Below are 13810 nucleotides of genomic sequence, written 5' to 3' on the forward strand. Positions count from 1 at the left end.
GCAGAGTCACACTTCCAGTATCTGAGAAGGTTTAGACCTGGGGCTGGAGTGTCAGAGAGCAGCAAAGGACCAGGTAGGGCAGGAACTCAGACTTTGGAGGGGAGATGCTGGTGTCTCTGAGGTTGGGGAAGGGACCCACAGGGCTGGGACCTATTGCCTTGAGACAGGGTGCTGGCTGGGGCCACAGGAAGGAATTGCTGCTGTGAGGTGAAGGCTTGCTAGGGGATGCTCATGGGAGCAGGAAGGCCACAGGAAGCTACGGAGAACCAAGATGAACAAGCATGTCTTTTTTCCCTTCCAGCCCTTCGGTGTCCCCCCTGCCTACAGGCAAAGTCTGGCAAAATCCAACAAAGCCCAACCTCAAGCAGCTAGTAACACAGAAATGTGGTCAGATTACCCCACAGGGCAGGTAATTTTTAAATTTAATGTATTTATTTTTAACTGTGGTAAAATATAAGATAAATGGTACCATCTGAACCATTTTTAAATGTGTAGTGGCATCAAATATATTCATGTTACGCCACCATCACCACCACCTATCCTTAGAACTTTTGCCATCTCGTAGCAGTGAAACTCTGCACCCATTAAAGGACTCGCTGCTCCTTGCTCCTCAGCTCCTGACAACCATTCAAATTCTGTCTCTATACATTTTTCTACTCTAGGCACCTTGTATGAGTGGAATCAGGTAGTATTTGTCCTTTTATTACTCAGTATTATGTCTTTAAAATCCATCCATGCAGTGGCAAGTGCCAGACTTTCCTTTCTTTTTAAAAAAGGTTGAGGTTGAATGATATTCCATTGTATGTATATATATCACATTTTTTTCTATCCATTCAGCCGTTGATAGAGAAGTCTTTTTATATTATCAAATATTACATAGAAATCCCAGGTTAGTCTGACTATAAACATTGTACATATAATGCAAACACCCCCTTTGCCTCTGTATGCAATGGGTTTACTTTTTCAAAGCCATTAAAAACAATATCCTAACAACATGCAAGATGATTTTCAAAACTGAAAAGACCTGATGTAATCGGACCATCTTAACACCTGGACTTTATTTTAACTTGTTCCATTTTCAAGTCCTTCTAGGCGGATATAATCTTTCAAAGTTGTGACTACAGCACAATGGAGAGCTCTGCCACATCACACACCTTGTTGCCTGCCTGCCAAACAGGGTTTTTATTGCCACCTCTGAATGAGTGAAATGCCTTTTTTTTTTTTTTTTTAGATTTCTCTTCTTTGCTTCTTTGACCATTGGATTGTATTCCTCAGGACATTTTGGTTGCAATTGAGAGAAATTAGCTTAAGCAAAAACAAACTCATGTGTGTGTTTATGGGTGGTGATGGTGGAATTTACTGGCTTCTGCTGGAAAGACAGCAGGAGTAACTCACAGAAACCAGGGACTGAAAAAACCCAGCACCCTTCCTCTCTGCCCATCCTTGTGTGGCCCTCTCTCTGCTTTTCTTTGAAGACTAGCCTCTTTCTTTCCTACTGCAGGCAAGTCTTTCTCTGCAGACATGGAACATGGCCACTGGAGCTCCACCTTTGAACAAGTGCAGTGGAACAAGCACCCAAAGAGCAATCCCAGAGAAGGGCTCTGATTGGCTCTCTTGAGTCACATGCCCTCCCACTGGGCCAATCGTGTTGTTAGAATGACCATGAATTGTAATTGGCTAGGCCTGGTCACATGCCCATCTCCTGGGCTAGAGTGGCTGCAGGGCCTGTTGCTTTCAGATAAAGGGGTATAAGAAGTCCTGCTGAGAAGACAGAAAACAACCATCAAGTCGCTATACAGAGTGCTGTTTTTCACCATGGCAACACTAGATAAACATCTTGGCACTTCGAGCTCTTTCTTTGTTTCAACAATCACTTTGTGAGAAATCCCCAAGAATAGGATTACCTCTAGGGGGCTTGCCAGGAGCCATGTACCGTGTTTGTGTGTTCATAGCTGATACCTTATTTGTGCAAAAACCCTAAGTGATAGGAGAGGAAAGAGGGACACAGAGAAGCTGAGTGACAAGTCCAGGGACATACGGTGGAGGAGGACAGGGGTGAATCCAGAGCCCAGACTCTCTGACTCCCATTCCAGTGCTTTTTCCCAACAACATCACAATCAAAGTGTAGATCAGTGCAGGGAGGGTTCAAGGCCAAGGACGTCTCTGGCCCATTAAGGGAGGGAGCTTCGTCTGCTGTCTACCCCTTGGAGGAGATGGGCCAGGCCCCTGGAGGAGAAGGGCTGGCGGCCTCTGCCTTCAGAGTCTGCTCGAGCTCTGATGGGGGAGGTCCCTCCACTGGACCTGGCATCCTCCCAGTGGGCGCTCTCTGCACGCAGCTCCTCCAGGATGCTGTGAAGATGCCTCAGCGTGAGCAGGAGTCTCTGGTCTTGGACCTGCATCTCAGCCTAGGAGAGAGAAGGAATCTGTGAGGGGGCAGCCAGAGTGCTGGAGTTCCCCAGAAAATCTGCTCCCATCACTGGCTCACGGGAGACAAGTCCACACCTCACAGAAGCCACATCCACCGAAGCCTCAGTTTCTTCATCAGTGAAATGGGAAGAGACTCTCCAGTCCTACTGAGATCCCAGTAGGACTTGGGGGGTGACTCCAGGACAGGAGGGAGAGCACAGAACTTTCATCCATGGTAGTTATTGGTGTTACCGAACAAATTGGTAACACTGAACAAAAAATCTGCTGCGTAAAGTAACTGACATGCTTTCCTGATGGTCAAGGGGGCCTTCTTGGCTGGGCTCCACAGGGGACCCCTTAAGGAGTCATGTCAATTCCCTGTGATAGAGGTTCAAAACAGACTTGGCTGGAAAGTTTACAAGTCAGGAATCAGCAAGTGGAGACTCAAGGATTATCTCTTGGCATCACGTGGAGGGGGGTGTTTAGCCTTGGGAAGCTGTGCCTCAAATAGGCTCTCCCCCCACCTCCCTCATGCCACCACCCACCTGTCCTCCCTCCTCGTGGATGGTAGAGAGGTATTTTTCAGGTAGAGCTCAGCTTGTGGGGTTCGGGTACCAAACAGTCTCAGTGTGGGTGCCCAGAATTTAGAGGAGCACATGGAGGGACTGCCACCCAGCGGGATTCCCGAGACTCTAAGAACTGCAGCTCCAGCTGCTGGAGTCCCCTGGGCCCTTGAGAAGCCCTACTGGGTCGGCCCCTCCCATCAGGCTGAGGACCGGATTGGATCCCAGTTGATCTGTTGCCTGGCAACCAAGACAGGTCATTTTTGGACAATCCTACCTGTCCCTCCCCAGAAGTAGAAGCTCCCATAATTGGGATATAAATTTAGGGTGCCTCTCGGGTTCCCAAAGCCACCTCCCTCTCTCCCTTGGATGGTGTCCCCACATAGTTTGGGACACCCCTCTATTTTGGGACATAGAGAAAACATCACAAGGAGATGCATAAGGCTTGGCTTCCTGAACAGCCACCAAGGGACAAAGTAACACAGCTCCTGAGTTCGGGAGAGTGAGCGCCGCACGGGGTGGACCTTCGCCAACGGGAGATGGGTGACAGGGACAGGCTGTGCCATACGCTTCCTGTTCTTCTCTCCCGAAGGATGCCGATCCTCCTTCAACCCCTCAGAGAATCCTGCAGTCAGGTAAACAGCTGCTGAGAGGGCCACTGGGCCTCTTTCGGGCTCCCTTCTCAGCAGCAGCCAGCTTGGTAACCCACAGCATCTCCTGAAATAAGCTCTGGCCTTTGCCTCCGCTCCCTATCTCCCTCACTCTCGCCACTTCTGGGCTTGTACCTGCAAATAAATTGTTAATACCCCAATCTTTGGCAAACCTCTGCTGTCTAGAGCACGCAGGCTAAGACAGAGGGTGTACTCCACATCCGGCTGGGGCAGGATTGTGACAGCCAACGCAGATGTGCCAACGCAGACCCTAAATGAATCACACGTCTCCCTCACCAAATTCTTACAACACCCCTCGTGGAGTTGCTACGATTGTTTTCCCCATTTTATGACAAGGAGACCGACGTTCAAAGAGGTAAAGCCACTTGCTAGTGGCCACACAGCAGCAGAGCTGGCGTGTACTGGGACTCAGTGTAATTCTAAATCCAGTCTGCACCCAGAGCCTCCTATGTAGGCCACGACCCACTTATCCCAGCACCTGAGGTGGCCATTGTGTGCCCTGTGGCTGGTCCCGGAGGGGTGCCTGCAGGGCCTCCACCCCAGCTTAAAGCTCTGCCCCAGCCTAGGGGGCACCTGGGATGGGGAACCGGGGGACTTTGGAAGTTGTGGATGAAGGCGTCCAGTAAAAAGAAATGCGAAAGCTTACCAGCTCTTTTCTCAGCCACTCCAAGATCTGCCCAAGACTCGAGGTTGGCTCTTCTGCTGTTTTCATCTCAGTGTCCTTGGGAGAGACCTTGACACTGACCTGGTGATGGGCCCGAGGGACCTGTGACTTGAACAGTCTCCTACCTGCTTCAGGCTGAAAGCAGAGTCTGGCCAAGTCACTGAGGATGGAGTTAATGAGAGCAGGAAGTGGCTCACTTGGAAAATGCAGTTTTTTTTTTTTTTTTTTTTTTTAAAGAGCTTCAGTGCTTGGAACAGAATAAGGAGGTGGGGGGAGGGAGACCATTAAGGTAGGGGTGCCTCAGGGCCTGTCATTCCAAAATTCAAATCTGATGCCAGGAGGATCACAGAAACGATAAAAGTAAATGATAAAGTTAATAATTATCATGAAAATAGATAAATGCTTTATATTATTTGTCTGTTTGTTTTAATGGCCACATCCCCGGCATATGGAAATTCCTGGGCCAGGGACTGAATCCAAGCCACAGCTGCAACCTATGCCACAGGTGTGGCAATGCCAGATCCTTTAACTCATCCCCCCAGGCTGGGGATCCAACCCACACCTCCATGGCAACCCAAGCCACTACAGTCAGATTCTTAACCCACTGCACCACAGCAGAACTCCGTCTAAATGCTTTATGTGTATACAGATATACAAACTCTCATTTAGGGCAGATATCACATCTGTGTCCCCAGTCCCCTTCCTCCTCTCTCACCCATCTAAAAGGCTATAGATAAAGGGAAATGCTTACGTTCCAAGTACACTTTCTTCTGGATTCCAGACTCTTCATTGCTAGTGTAGGAGAAAATGTCCCAATAAAATGTAGAAAGGAGAGACCCCAGCCATGATGACTAAGCAAAGTCTAGCCAACTGCCCCAACCAGTCCTCCCCCATGCATCTGCTTCTGTAAATTTGTTTCCGCATCTACTACCTTGCCTGACGTCACACCAGTCCAACTAGCAAGCTTGGACCCGGAAGACATAGCCCATAAAAGCCTTGTGAAACCCTTCTTCCGGGCTCAGACTCTGGAGAGCAACCTCCTCTGAGCCCGCCGGCGTAATAAACCTGAGTTCTCCAACTCTCCGAGTGCTTGCTTGGTTTCTCCCCAGGTAAAAGAGCTGATCCACTGCAGCCGCAAAGCTGCCGGAGCTGGTACGCTGCAGCGCAGGGCTGCTGGGTATCTGCCGTAACACTAGCAAATGAGATCAAAGCAGAGATTCGCTGTTAGACCTCTAGGAAAACTTTACCTACCTAAGAAGGAAAAATGACAATGATGCTCCCCCTTTACTCTTAACGTTCTTCTCCTTCCTTCTGCCTTGAATGTGGATGTGATGCCTGGAGCTACAGTCACCATCTTGCAATCCTGAGACAAAGGCCAAGAATATTGCAGAGGCACCAAAATCACTCAGTCACAGAATCCCCAACAGTATCTGCCTTTTACATGAGACAAGAAACCCAATTTGTTTTTGTTTTCATTTTTTTTGTTTCTTGGCTGTGTCCCTGGCACGTGGAAGTCCCTGGCTAGGGATCAAACCCATGCCACAGCAGTGACCTGAGCCACAGCAGTGACAATGCCAGATCCTTAACTGCTAGGCCACCAAGGAATGTCCAAGAAACCCAGTTTTTAACTAGGCAAACACAGTCTTTGTGTGTGTGTGTGTGTGTGTGTGTGTGTGTGTGTGTGTTTGCCATTTCTTGGGCCGCTCCCGTGGCATAAGGAGGTTCCCAGGCTAGGGGCCTATTCAGAGCTGTAGCCACCAGCCTATGCCAGAGCCATAGCAACGCAGGATCTGAGCCACGTCTGCAACCTACACCACAGCTCACAGCAATGCTGGATCCTTAACCCACTGAGCGAGACCAGGGATCAAACCCACATTCTCATGAATACTAGTTGGATTCGTTAACCACTGAGCCACGATGGGGAATGCTGCAAATGTAAGGTGCTGCCAGGGCCCCATCCATGTCCCCCTGATGTTCCCCTTCTCCGTGGATGCCAAGGGCTTCCTACTGCAAAGCACATTTGACTCTGCTTCAGGTACACTCTTGACCTGTGCAGAGGAGAGGCTGGAAGCACTGGCTAACAGGTGTTGGTGGATCAATACCTCCCCTCCTCTATTCTCAGGCAAGACAGTTCCAGTTACCTGCAGCAGCCAGGTGCTCAGCAAGGCACCTGTGGTGCATTGGAAGCCTTCCCTTCTGGGTCTCACGTCTCTGCTCCTCTATTGTGCTTCCTGGAACCACCTCCTAAGTAAACGACTTGCCCTCAAATTCTTGTCTTGGGTTTGCTTCTGGGGGAACTCACCCTAAGATGAGTCCTAGCCACATGCGCCCTGCACATGTGAGTTTGGTGCACCTCCTTCTGAGCACATCAATCTTGGACATGAGTGTCCAGTATACAAGTATTCTAACCCTCCTGCTCTGTACACAGGTACCCTCTGTACGTGTGTCCTATACACACCCGTCCCTTGTCCAAGTACTCAGCCCTAGGTCCTTAGGTCAGGGAAGCGCGGCCCTGACCCTGATAAAGTGGTGATGTTTCTAGATGTAGAATGGAACAGTGGAAAGACTGTTTCTTTTTCTTTTTTTGCTTTCTTAAGGCCGCACCTGTGGCATATGGAAGTTCCCAGGCTAGGGGTCAAATCAGAGCTGTACCTGCTGTCCTACACCACAGCCATAGCAACGCAGGATCTGAGATGCATCTGCGACCTACACCACAGCTCATGGCAACAGCAGATCCTTAACCCACTGAGCGAGGCCAGGGATCGAACCCACATCCTCATGAATTCCAGCGGGAAGAGTGTTTCGTGGTCCTAGCTAGCCTTGGGTGTGACTCTGAGGCAAGTTGCCTGATTGATTTGAGCCCTGTTTCCTTGCCAAGTTCCCAGCTGTCAGTGTGGGGGGACCAGGTGCAGCCCAGCCAGGGACCAGCAGCCAGGAGATGCTCCATCAAGGCTCCTCCTCCTCCTCTCTTCCTGGGCCCACCTCTCCCAAGGGAATGGCCTTAAATGCAGTGCCTCCCTTGCACGTGGACGGGAGTAAACAAGGTCCCGGCCTCAGGGAGCTGCCAGGAGGAGGCTCTTGCTTTTGTAGACACTGGATTGGGGACCTGATTTCCCTCCTCTCTCCTTCCGGGACAGGGAAATATCTCAGCACCTAGGTTTTTCATTGCCAGAGACTGGGAGCTTCGGCCAAACCAGGTGGAGGGGAAGGGAATACCAGCCGGGCTGGTGGAAGACGTGCATGCAGGAGGGTGTGTGTGTGGATGCTCCCTCCAGGGCCTGGAGTGTGGCCACCAATTCATTTCCTCAGTCCCTAAACTGTCCCATTACTGTGATATCAGAGCCATTCCATAGAAGTGTCAAAGCTCCAAGAAAACCAGATGAGCTGGGCCGGTGCCAGAGGGTAAATATAAAACAAGTGAACAAACCAAGCACAGGTCTCAGCAAGCTGCTCGGAGGCTGCTGAGACAGAATGGGGCAGGGATAGCAGGCATGCAGCTGATCAGCCCTGAGACTATCCCAGGTCCCCAAATCCATCTGGAATTGTTCTGGTTATACTTCTACTATCTTTCAGTGTGGCCACAGACCAATCTCTTCTCTCTTTGACCCTCAACTTTCCCAAATGTAAAAATGGAGGTATTAACAATTCAGGAGGAGTTCTCGTCACGGCTCAGTGGTAATGAACCGGACTAGTATCCATGAGGATGCGGTTTTGATCCCTGGCCTTGCTCAGTGGGTTAAGGATCCAGTGTTGCTGTGAGCTATGGTGTAGGTCCCAGATGCGGCTCAGATCCTGTGTTGCTGTGGCTGTGGTGCAGGCCAGCACCTGCAGCTCTGATTAGACCCCTAGCCTGGGAACCTCCATATGCCACGGGAGCGGCCCAAAGAAATAGCAAAAAGACAAAAAAAAAAAAAAAATTTGTAAAGCACTTAGAATATTGCCCGGCATATGGAGAGGCCTATATACGTGTTTGTCAAATAAAATAAAAACACAAGCAATTCATTACTATTCCTTCATCCAGGAATACTTTTCCTTTCTCCCCTTTTCTTCAGTCTTGCCTGGGTTATTCTTTCTCATCACCTTCTTGGACACACGGGAGGCTACATCAGAGTTTCTCACCTGGAACACAGGAGGTCAAATTGGACCCATATTTTTCTTTCTTTCTTTTTTTAAATTAAAATATGATTGATTTGGGAGTTCCCGTCATGGCGCAGTGGTTAACGAATCCGACTAGGAACCATGAGGTTTCGGGTTCCGTCCCTGCCCTTGCTCAGTGGGTTAACGATCCGGCGTTGCCGTGAGCTGTGGTGTAGGTTGCAGACGCGGCTCGGATCCCGCATTGCTGTGGCTCTGGCGTAGGCCGGTGGCTACAGCTCCGATTCAACCCCTAGCCTGGGAACCTCCATATGCCGCAGGAGCGGCCCAAGAAATAGCAACAACAACAACAACAACAAAAGACAAAAGACAAAAGACAAAAAAAAAAAAAAATGATTAATTTACCATATTGTGCCAGTTTCTGTTGTACAGCAAAGGGACTCGGTTATATATTCTTTTTTTACATTCTTTTCGATCATGGTCTATCCCAGGAGACTGGACAGAGTTCCCTGTGCTGTACAGTAAGACCTTGTTGTTTATTCATTCTAAATGTAATAGGTTGCATCTACTAACCCCAAACTCTCAGTCTGTCCCACGCTCTTGGCAACCACAAGTTTGTTCTCTACGTCTGTAAGTCTGTTTCTGTTCTATAGATAGGTTCAGCAGTGCCATATTTTAGATTCCACATACAAGTGATATCATATAGTATTTGTCTTTCTCTCTCTCTCTCTTTTTTTTTTTTTTTATTTTCCCACTGTACAGCAAGGGGGTCAGGTTATCCTTACATGTATACATTACAATTACATTTTTCCCCCATGTCTTTCTCTCTTGATTAACTTCACCTTGTATGAGAATCTCTAGTTGCATCTATGTTGCTGGAAATGACATTATTTTGTACTTTTTAATGGCTGAGTAATATTTCATTGTGTATGTACATCACATCTCCTTAATCCATTCATCTATTGATAGACATTTAGGTTGTTTCCATGTCTTGGCTATTGCGAATAGTGTTGCTGTGAACATAGGGGTGCATGTATCTTTTTGAATTACAGTTTTGTCTGGATATATGCCCAGGAGTGGGATTGCTGGATCATATGATAGTTTTATTTTTAGTTTCCTCAGGAACCTCCATACTTTTTTCCATAGCAGTTGTGCCAACTTATATTCCCACGAAGAATGTTGGAGGGTTCCCTTTTCTCCACACCCACTCCAGCATTTATTTTTTGTAGACTTTTTAATGATGGCCCTTCTGACTGGTGTGAGATGCAGTTTTGATTTGCATTTTTCTAATAATTAGTGATTTTGAGCATCTTTTCATGTGCCTAGTGGCCCTCTGTATGTCTTCTTTGGAGACATGTCTATTTAGGTCTTCTGACCATTTTTCTATTGGGTTGTTTGTTTCTTTGTTGTTGAGTTGTAGGACCTGTATTTTTCAAACTTCAGCTACTCACACCTCCTTCTACTTTGATTTACTTATATTTGTCTTTAAACGGATCATGTTATATAGGAATAATTCTTCTGAGTGACAGAAAGTTCTAAGTAATAGTAGCTTATGAAGAGTTTATTTCTCGGACTTCCTGCTGTGGTGCAGTGGGTTAAGAATCTGACTGCAGCGGCTTGTGGAGGTGTGAGTTTGATCCCGTGCCTGGTGCAGTGGGTTAAAGGATCCAGCATTTCAGGTTGCAGCTGCAGCTCGGATTCAACCCCAGCCCAGAAACTTCCATGTACAGCTCTCACGGTCATTAAAAAAAAAAAAAAAAAAAAAAAAAAAAAGGCAGAAAAAGGAGCTCCTGTCGCAGCGGTGCAATGGAAATGTATCTGACTAGCATCCATGAGGACACAGATTCAGTCCCTGGCCTTGCTCAGTGGGTTAAGGATCTGGCTTTGCCATGAGCTGTGGTCACAGAGGTGGCTCAGATTTGGCGTTGCTGTGGCTGTGGTGTAGGCTGGCAGCTACAGCTCTGATTAGACCCCTAGCCTGGGAACCTCCATATGCATCGAGTGTGGCCCTAAAAAAAAAAGGCTTATTTCTCTCTCTCTTTTTTTGGCCATGCCCCACAGCATGCAGAAGTTCCCAAGACAGGGTTTGAAACACAGCCACAGCAATGACACTCTCAGAGACTTTACCTGCTAGGCCACCAGGGAACTCCAAGAGTTTAGTTATCTAACAACAACAAAAGTATGGAAAACTGTCCCAGACTGTGCTTCCATGGTCAGCTTGTACCCAGATACCTTTAATTTTGTTGTTCCCTCATCCTAACATGTTTCCAGCTCATGGGCCGAGGTGGCTGCTCCAGCTCCAGTCATCAGATCTGCATCCTGGAAGCAGAAATGACAAAAGGGGAGAAGGAGGGTATATCCCTTCCTTTAAGAACATTTAGGGGAGTTCCCATCGTGGTGCAGTGGTTAACGAATCTGACTAGGAACCATGAGGTTGAGAGTTCGGTCCCTGCCCTTGCTCAGTGGGTTAAAGATCCGGCGTTGCCATGAGCTGTGGGGTAGGTCGCAGACGCGGCCTAGATCCCGAGTTGCTGTGGCTCTGGCGTAGGCCGGTGGCTACAGCTCCGATTCGACCCCTAGCCTGGGAACCTCCATATTCCGCGGGAGCGGCCCAAAGAAATAGCAAAAAGACAAAAAAAAAAAAAAAAAAAAAAAGAACATTTCCATCATGGCACAGTGGAAACGAATCCAACTAGGATCCGCAAGGATGTGGGTTCAATCCCTGGCCTCGCTCAGTGGGTTAAGGATCCAGCGTTGTCGTGAGCTGTGGTGTAGGTTGCAGATGCGGCTCAGATCTGGCATTGCTGTGGGCTGTGGTGTAGGCCAGCAGTTGTAGCTCCGATTAGACCCCTAGGCCTGGGAAACTCCATATGCGGTGGGTGAGGCCCTAAAAAGACCAAAAAAAAAAAAAAGAACATTTAATACATTTTGCCCATACCTTCTCCTCTGATATTCTAATGGCTTATTGTCCACATGGTCATACATAATTGGAAGGAAGGCTGGGACAGGGAATGTTGATTTTGAGTGCACTGTGCTAGCTTTTGATCAATGATTCTATCCCAGTGGAAGAAAAGGAGAGTGGATAGTGGAGGGAACCGGTAGAATATGTTGTTGCAACTTTACATAGACATATTTTTTCTTTCTTTTTTTCTTCTTCTTCTTTTTTTTTTTTTTTGTCTTTTTAGAGCCACACACGCAGCATATGGAAGTTCCCAGGGTAGGGGTCAGATTGGAGCTGCAGCTGCCGATCTACACCACAGCCACAGCAACGAAGGATCCGAGCCATGTCTATGACCTACACCACAGCTCACAGTGACACCAGATCCATAACCCACTGAGCAAGGCCAGGGATCAAACCCAAATCCTCATGAATATTGGTTGGATTCGATACCACTGAGCCACAATGGGAACTCCCTAGACATATTATTTTCTGCCTTACTGTAAGTAATATTGACTATGATATCCTTAGTTTCATGATCTAGTTATCTATTTTCCTAAAACACATTAAAATAACATAAATGCCTAGCCATTAAAGTGAATCCAGATGTACACATGGGTGTGTGTGTGTATACTAACAGCACAGAGGGTGGGAGACTGTTACTGCCTCCAGGGACCCATGCCTCTCGATATTCATACACTTATGTGCACCCCTTCCCTTGACTCTGGGCAGGCCTATGACCTGCACTAAAGCAGGAAAGTGCAGCAGAAGTGACACTGTGCCTGTTCCCTCAGCTTTAGAAAGCTCCCACTGCTTCTTTTGTACTCTGGGACAACTTGAGAGCCGTGTAAAAACTCTGACTACCCTGAGACCAGCATTGTATGAGGAAGCCCAAGCTAGCCACCTGGAGAGACAGTGGAAGATCATAGAAAAGCCCATAGCCAGTTCCCAGCTGTTTGTACATCTCAGCTGATACTACGTAGTGAAGAATTGAGCAATTCCTGCCAGGTTCAGCCCACATTGTGAAAGTGAGCAAATAAATAATTTTTTTCTACGCTGATAAATTTTGGAGTGATTTTTTTTTTCTGCAGCAATAGATAACCAAAACATGTTGATCTATATAACATCAAAAATCATGTTATGTACCGCTACCCTTTGGAAAATTCTGGATGAGGTGATATTCTAATATTCTATAAGAACATTCTCTTGGAGTTCCAATCATGGCTCAGTAGTTAACGAACCCAACTAGGATCCATGAGGACATGGGTTCGATCCTTGGCCTCACTCAGTGGGTTAATGATCCAGCGATGCTGTGAGCTGTGGTGCAGCTCACAGATGCAGCTCGGATCCAGCATTGCTGTGGCTGTGGCGTAGGCTGGCGGCTGTAGCTCTGATTAGAGCCATAGCCTGGGAACCTCCATATGCCACAGGTGTGGCCCTAAATATACAGGAAAAAAAAACAACCAACATTCTCTCTCTTGCAGACCCACATGTGTCATAGACATATAACTGCTGCGAAGTGACTGAGGGCTTATCATATGCGAACATGACAATAACCTCCTGATGGTCTCTGTTTTCTCTCTTGTTCCCTCGCACCTGGTAGCAGCCAGAGGGAAAATGTTTTCAAAATGCAAATCTGATCATGTCACTCTCCTGCTTATCACCCGTTACAAGGTCCACAAGGGGTCTTTGTAGGTTCAACTACACACTCAGACTCAACAGATGACCATAAGCCACACTTGGCAGTGACCTACTGTGACTGATATAAGACAGGGACCTCAGCTTGCTAGCGTGGCACATCAGGTGCTCCTCTCATCGGGAGCATCCTTGCTATACATGTACCAGAGCAGGACAACACAGGTTCAAGGAGACAGGCAGGGGCACAGGAGCCATCCTGACTTAAAAGTTTCATGTTCCGTGGGAACCAATATCTTTGGACCCACCCAATTACATGAATCAGCATGCTCTCAAAGCCCCAAGGATGATTTCCAACCAGCTATTCATAGTTCCTCCCAGCCCAGAAGCAATTTACCAATCAGGAGTCTTTCAAAAAACTTTATGTTTTAGAAAAGCTTAGGAAGGGAGTACAAAGAGTTCCCACACACCCACACTCAATTTCTTTTATTATTAACACTGTACATTAATACGATATATTTTTTAAAATTAATGAACCAATATTGATACATTATTGTTAGTTAAAATCCATACTTTGTTCCAACTTGCTTAGTATTCACTTAATGTCTGCTTTTTCTGTCCCGGGATCCTATTCAAGATAACATCTTACATTTAGTCATTATGCCTCTCTGAGGCTCCTCTTGGCTGTGGCTTCCCTTGGTTTTGACGACCTTGACAGTTTTGAGGCATACTGGTCAGGTATTTTATAAAATGTCCCTTCCCTCAGTTGGGATTTGTCTGATCTTTATCATAGTTAGGCTGGGGTTATGGGTTTGGAGCACAAGATCACAGAGGTAAA

General features: G+C 47.4%; 1 protein-coding gene across 2 annotated transcripts; it reads right to left on the reverse strand.

Annotated features, from left to right (window-relative positions):
- Positions 411-5203, reverse strand: C17H20orf202 (chromosome 17 C20orf202 homolog). Of its 2 annotated transcripts, XM_013985209.2 has the most exons (3): positions 5056-5203; positions 4287-4385; positions 411-2405 (listed from the first exon to the last, which is right to left on the reverse strand). In XM_013985209.2, exons 1-3 carry the CDS (start codon positions 5092-5094, stop codon positions 2172-2174), a joined length of 372 nt encoding a protein of 123 aa, XP_013840663.1. In that variant the 5' UTR covers positions 5095-5203; the 3' UTR covers positions 411-2171. The 2 variants fall into 2 exon arrangements, 1 of the variants encoding a protein (XP_013840663.1); XR_002340089.1 differs by lacking the exon at positions 411-2405 and having other exon boundaries at positions 3165-4464.

Source organism: Sus scrofa, chromosome 17, assembly GCF_000003025.6.
Source record: "Sus scrofa isolate TJ Tabasco breed Duroc chromosome 17, Sscrofa11.1, whole genome shotgun sequence".
Classification (NCBI taxonomy): domain Eukaryota; kingdom Metazoa; phylum Chordata; class Mammalia; order Artiodactyla; family Suidae; genus Sus; species Sus scrofa.

Bases quoted from the DNA above. Each gene is read 5' to 3' on its own strand.
- C17H20orf202 (XM_013985209.2), bottom strand. From the start codon at position 5,094: ATGAAGAGTCTGGAATCCAGAAGAAAGTGTACTTGGAAC. The intron at 4,386-5,055 runs GTAAGCATTTCC...GCCCATCACCAG, and splicing joins GAAGAAAGTGTACTTGGAAC to GTCAGTGTCAAGGTCTCTCC. The intron at 2,406-4,286 runs GTAAGCTTTCGC...TCTCTCTCCTAG, and splicing joins AGTGGCTGAGAAAAGAGCTG to GCTGAGATGCAGGTCCAAGA.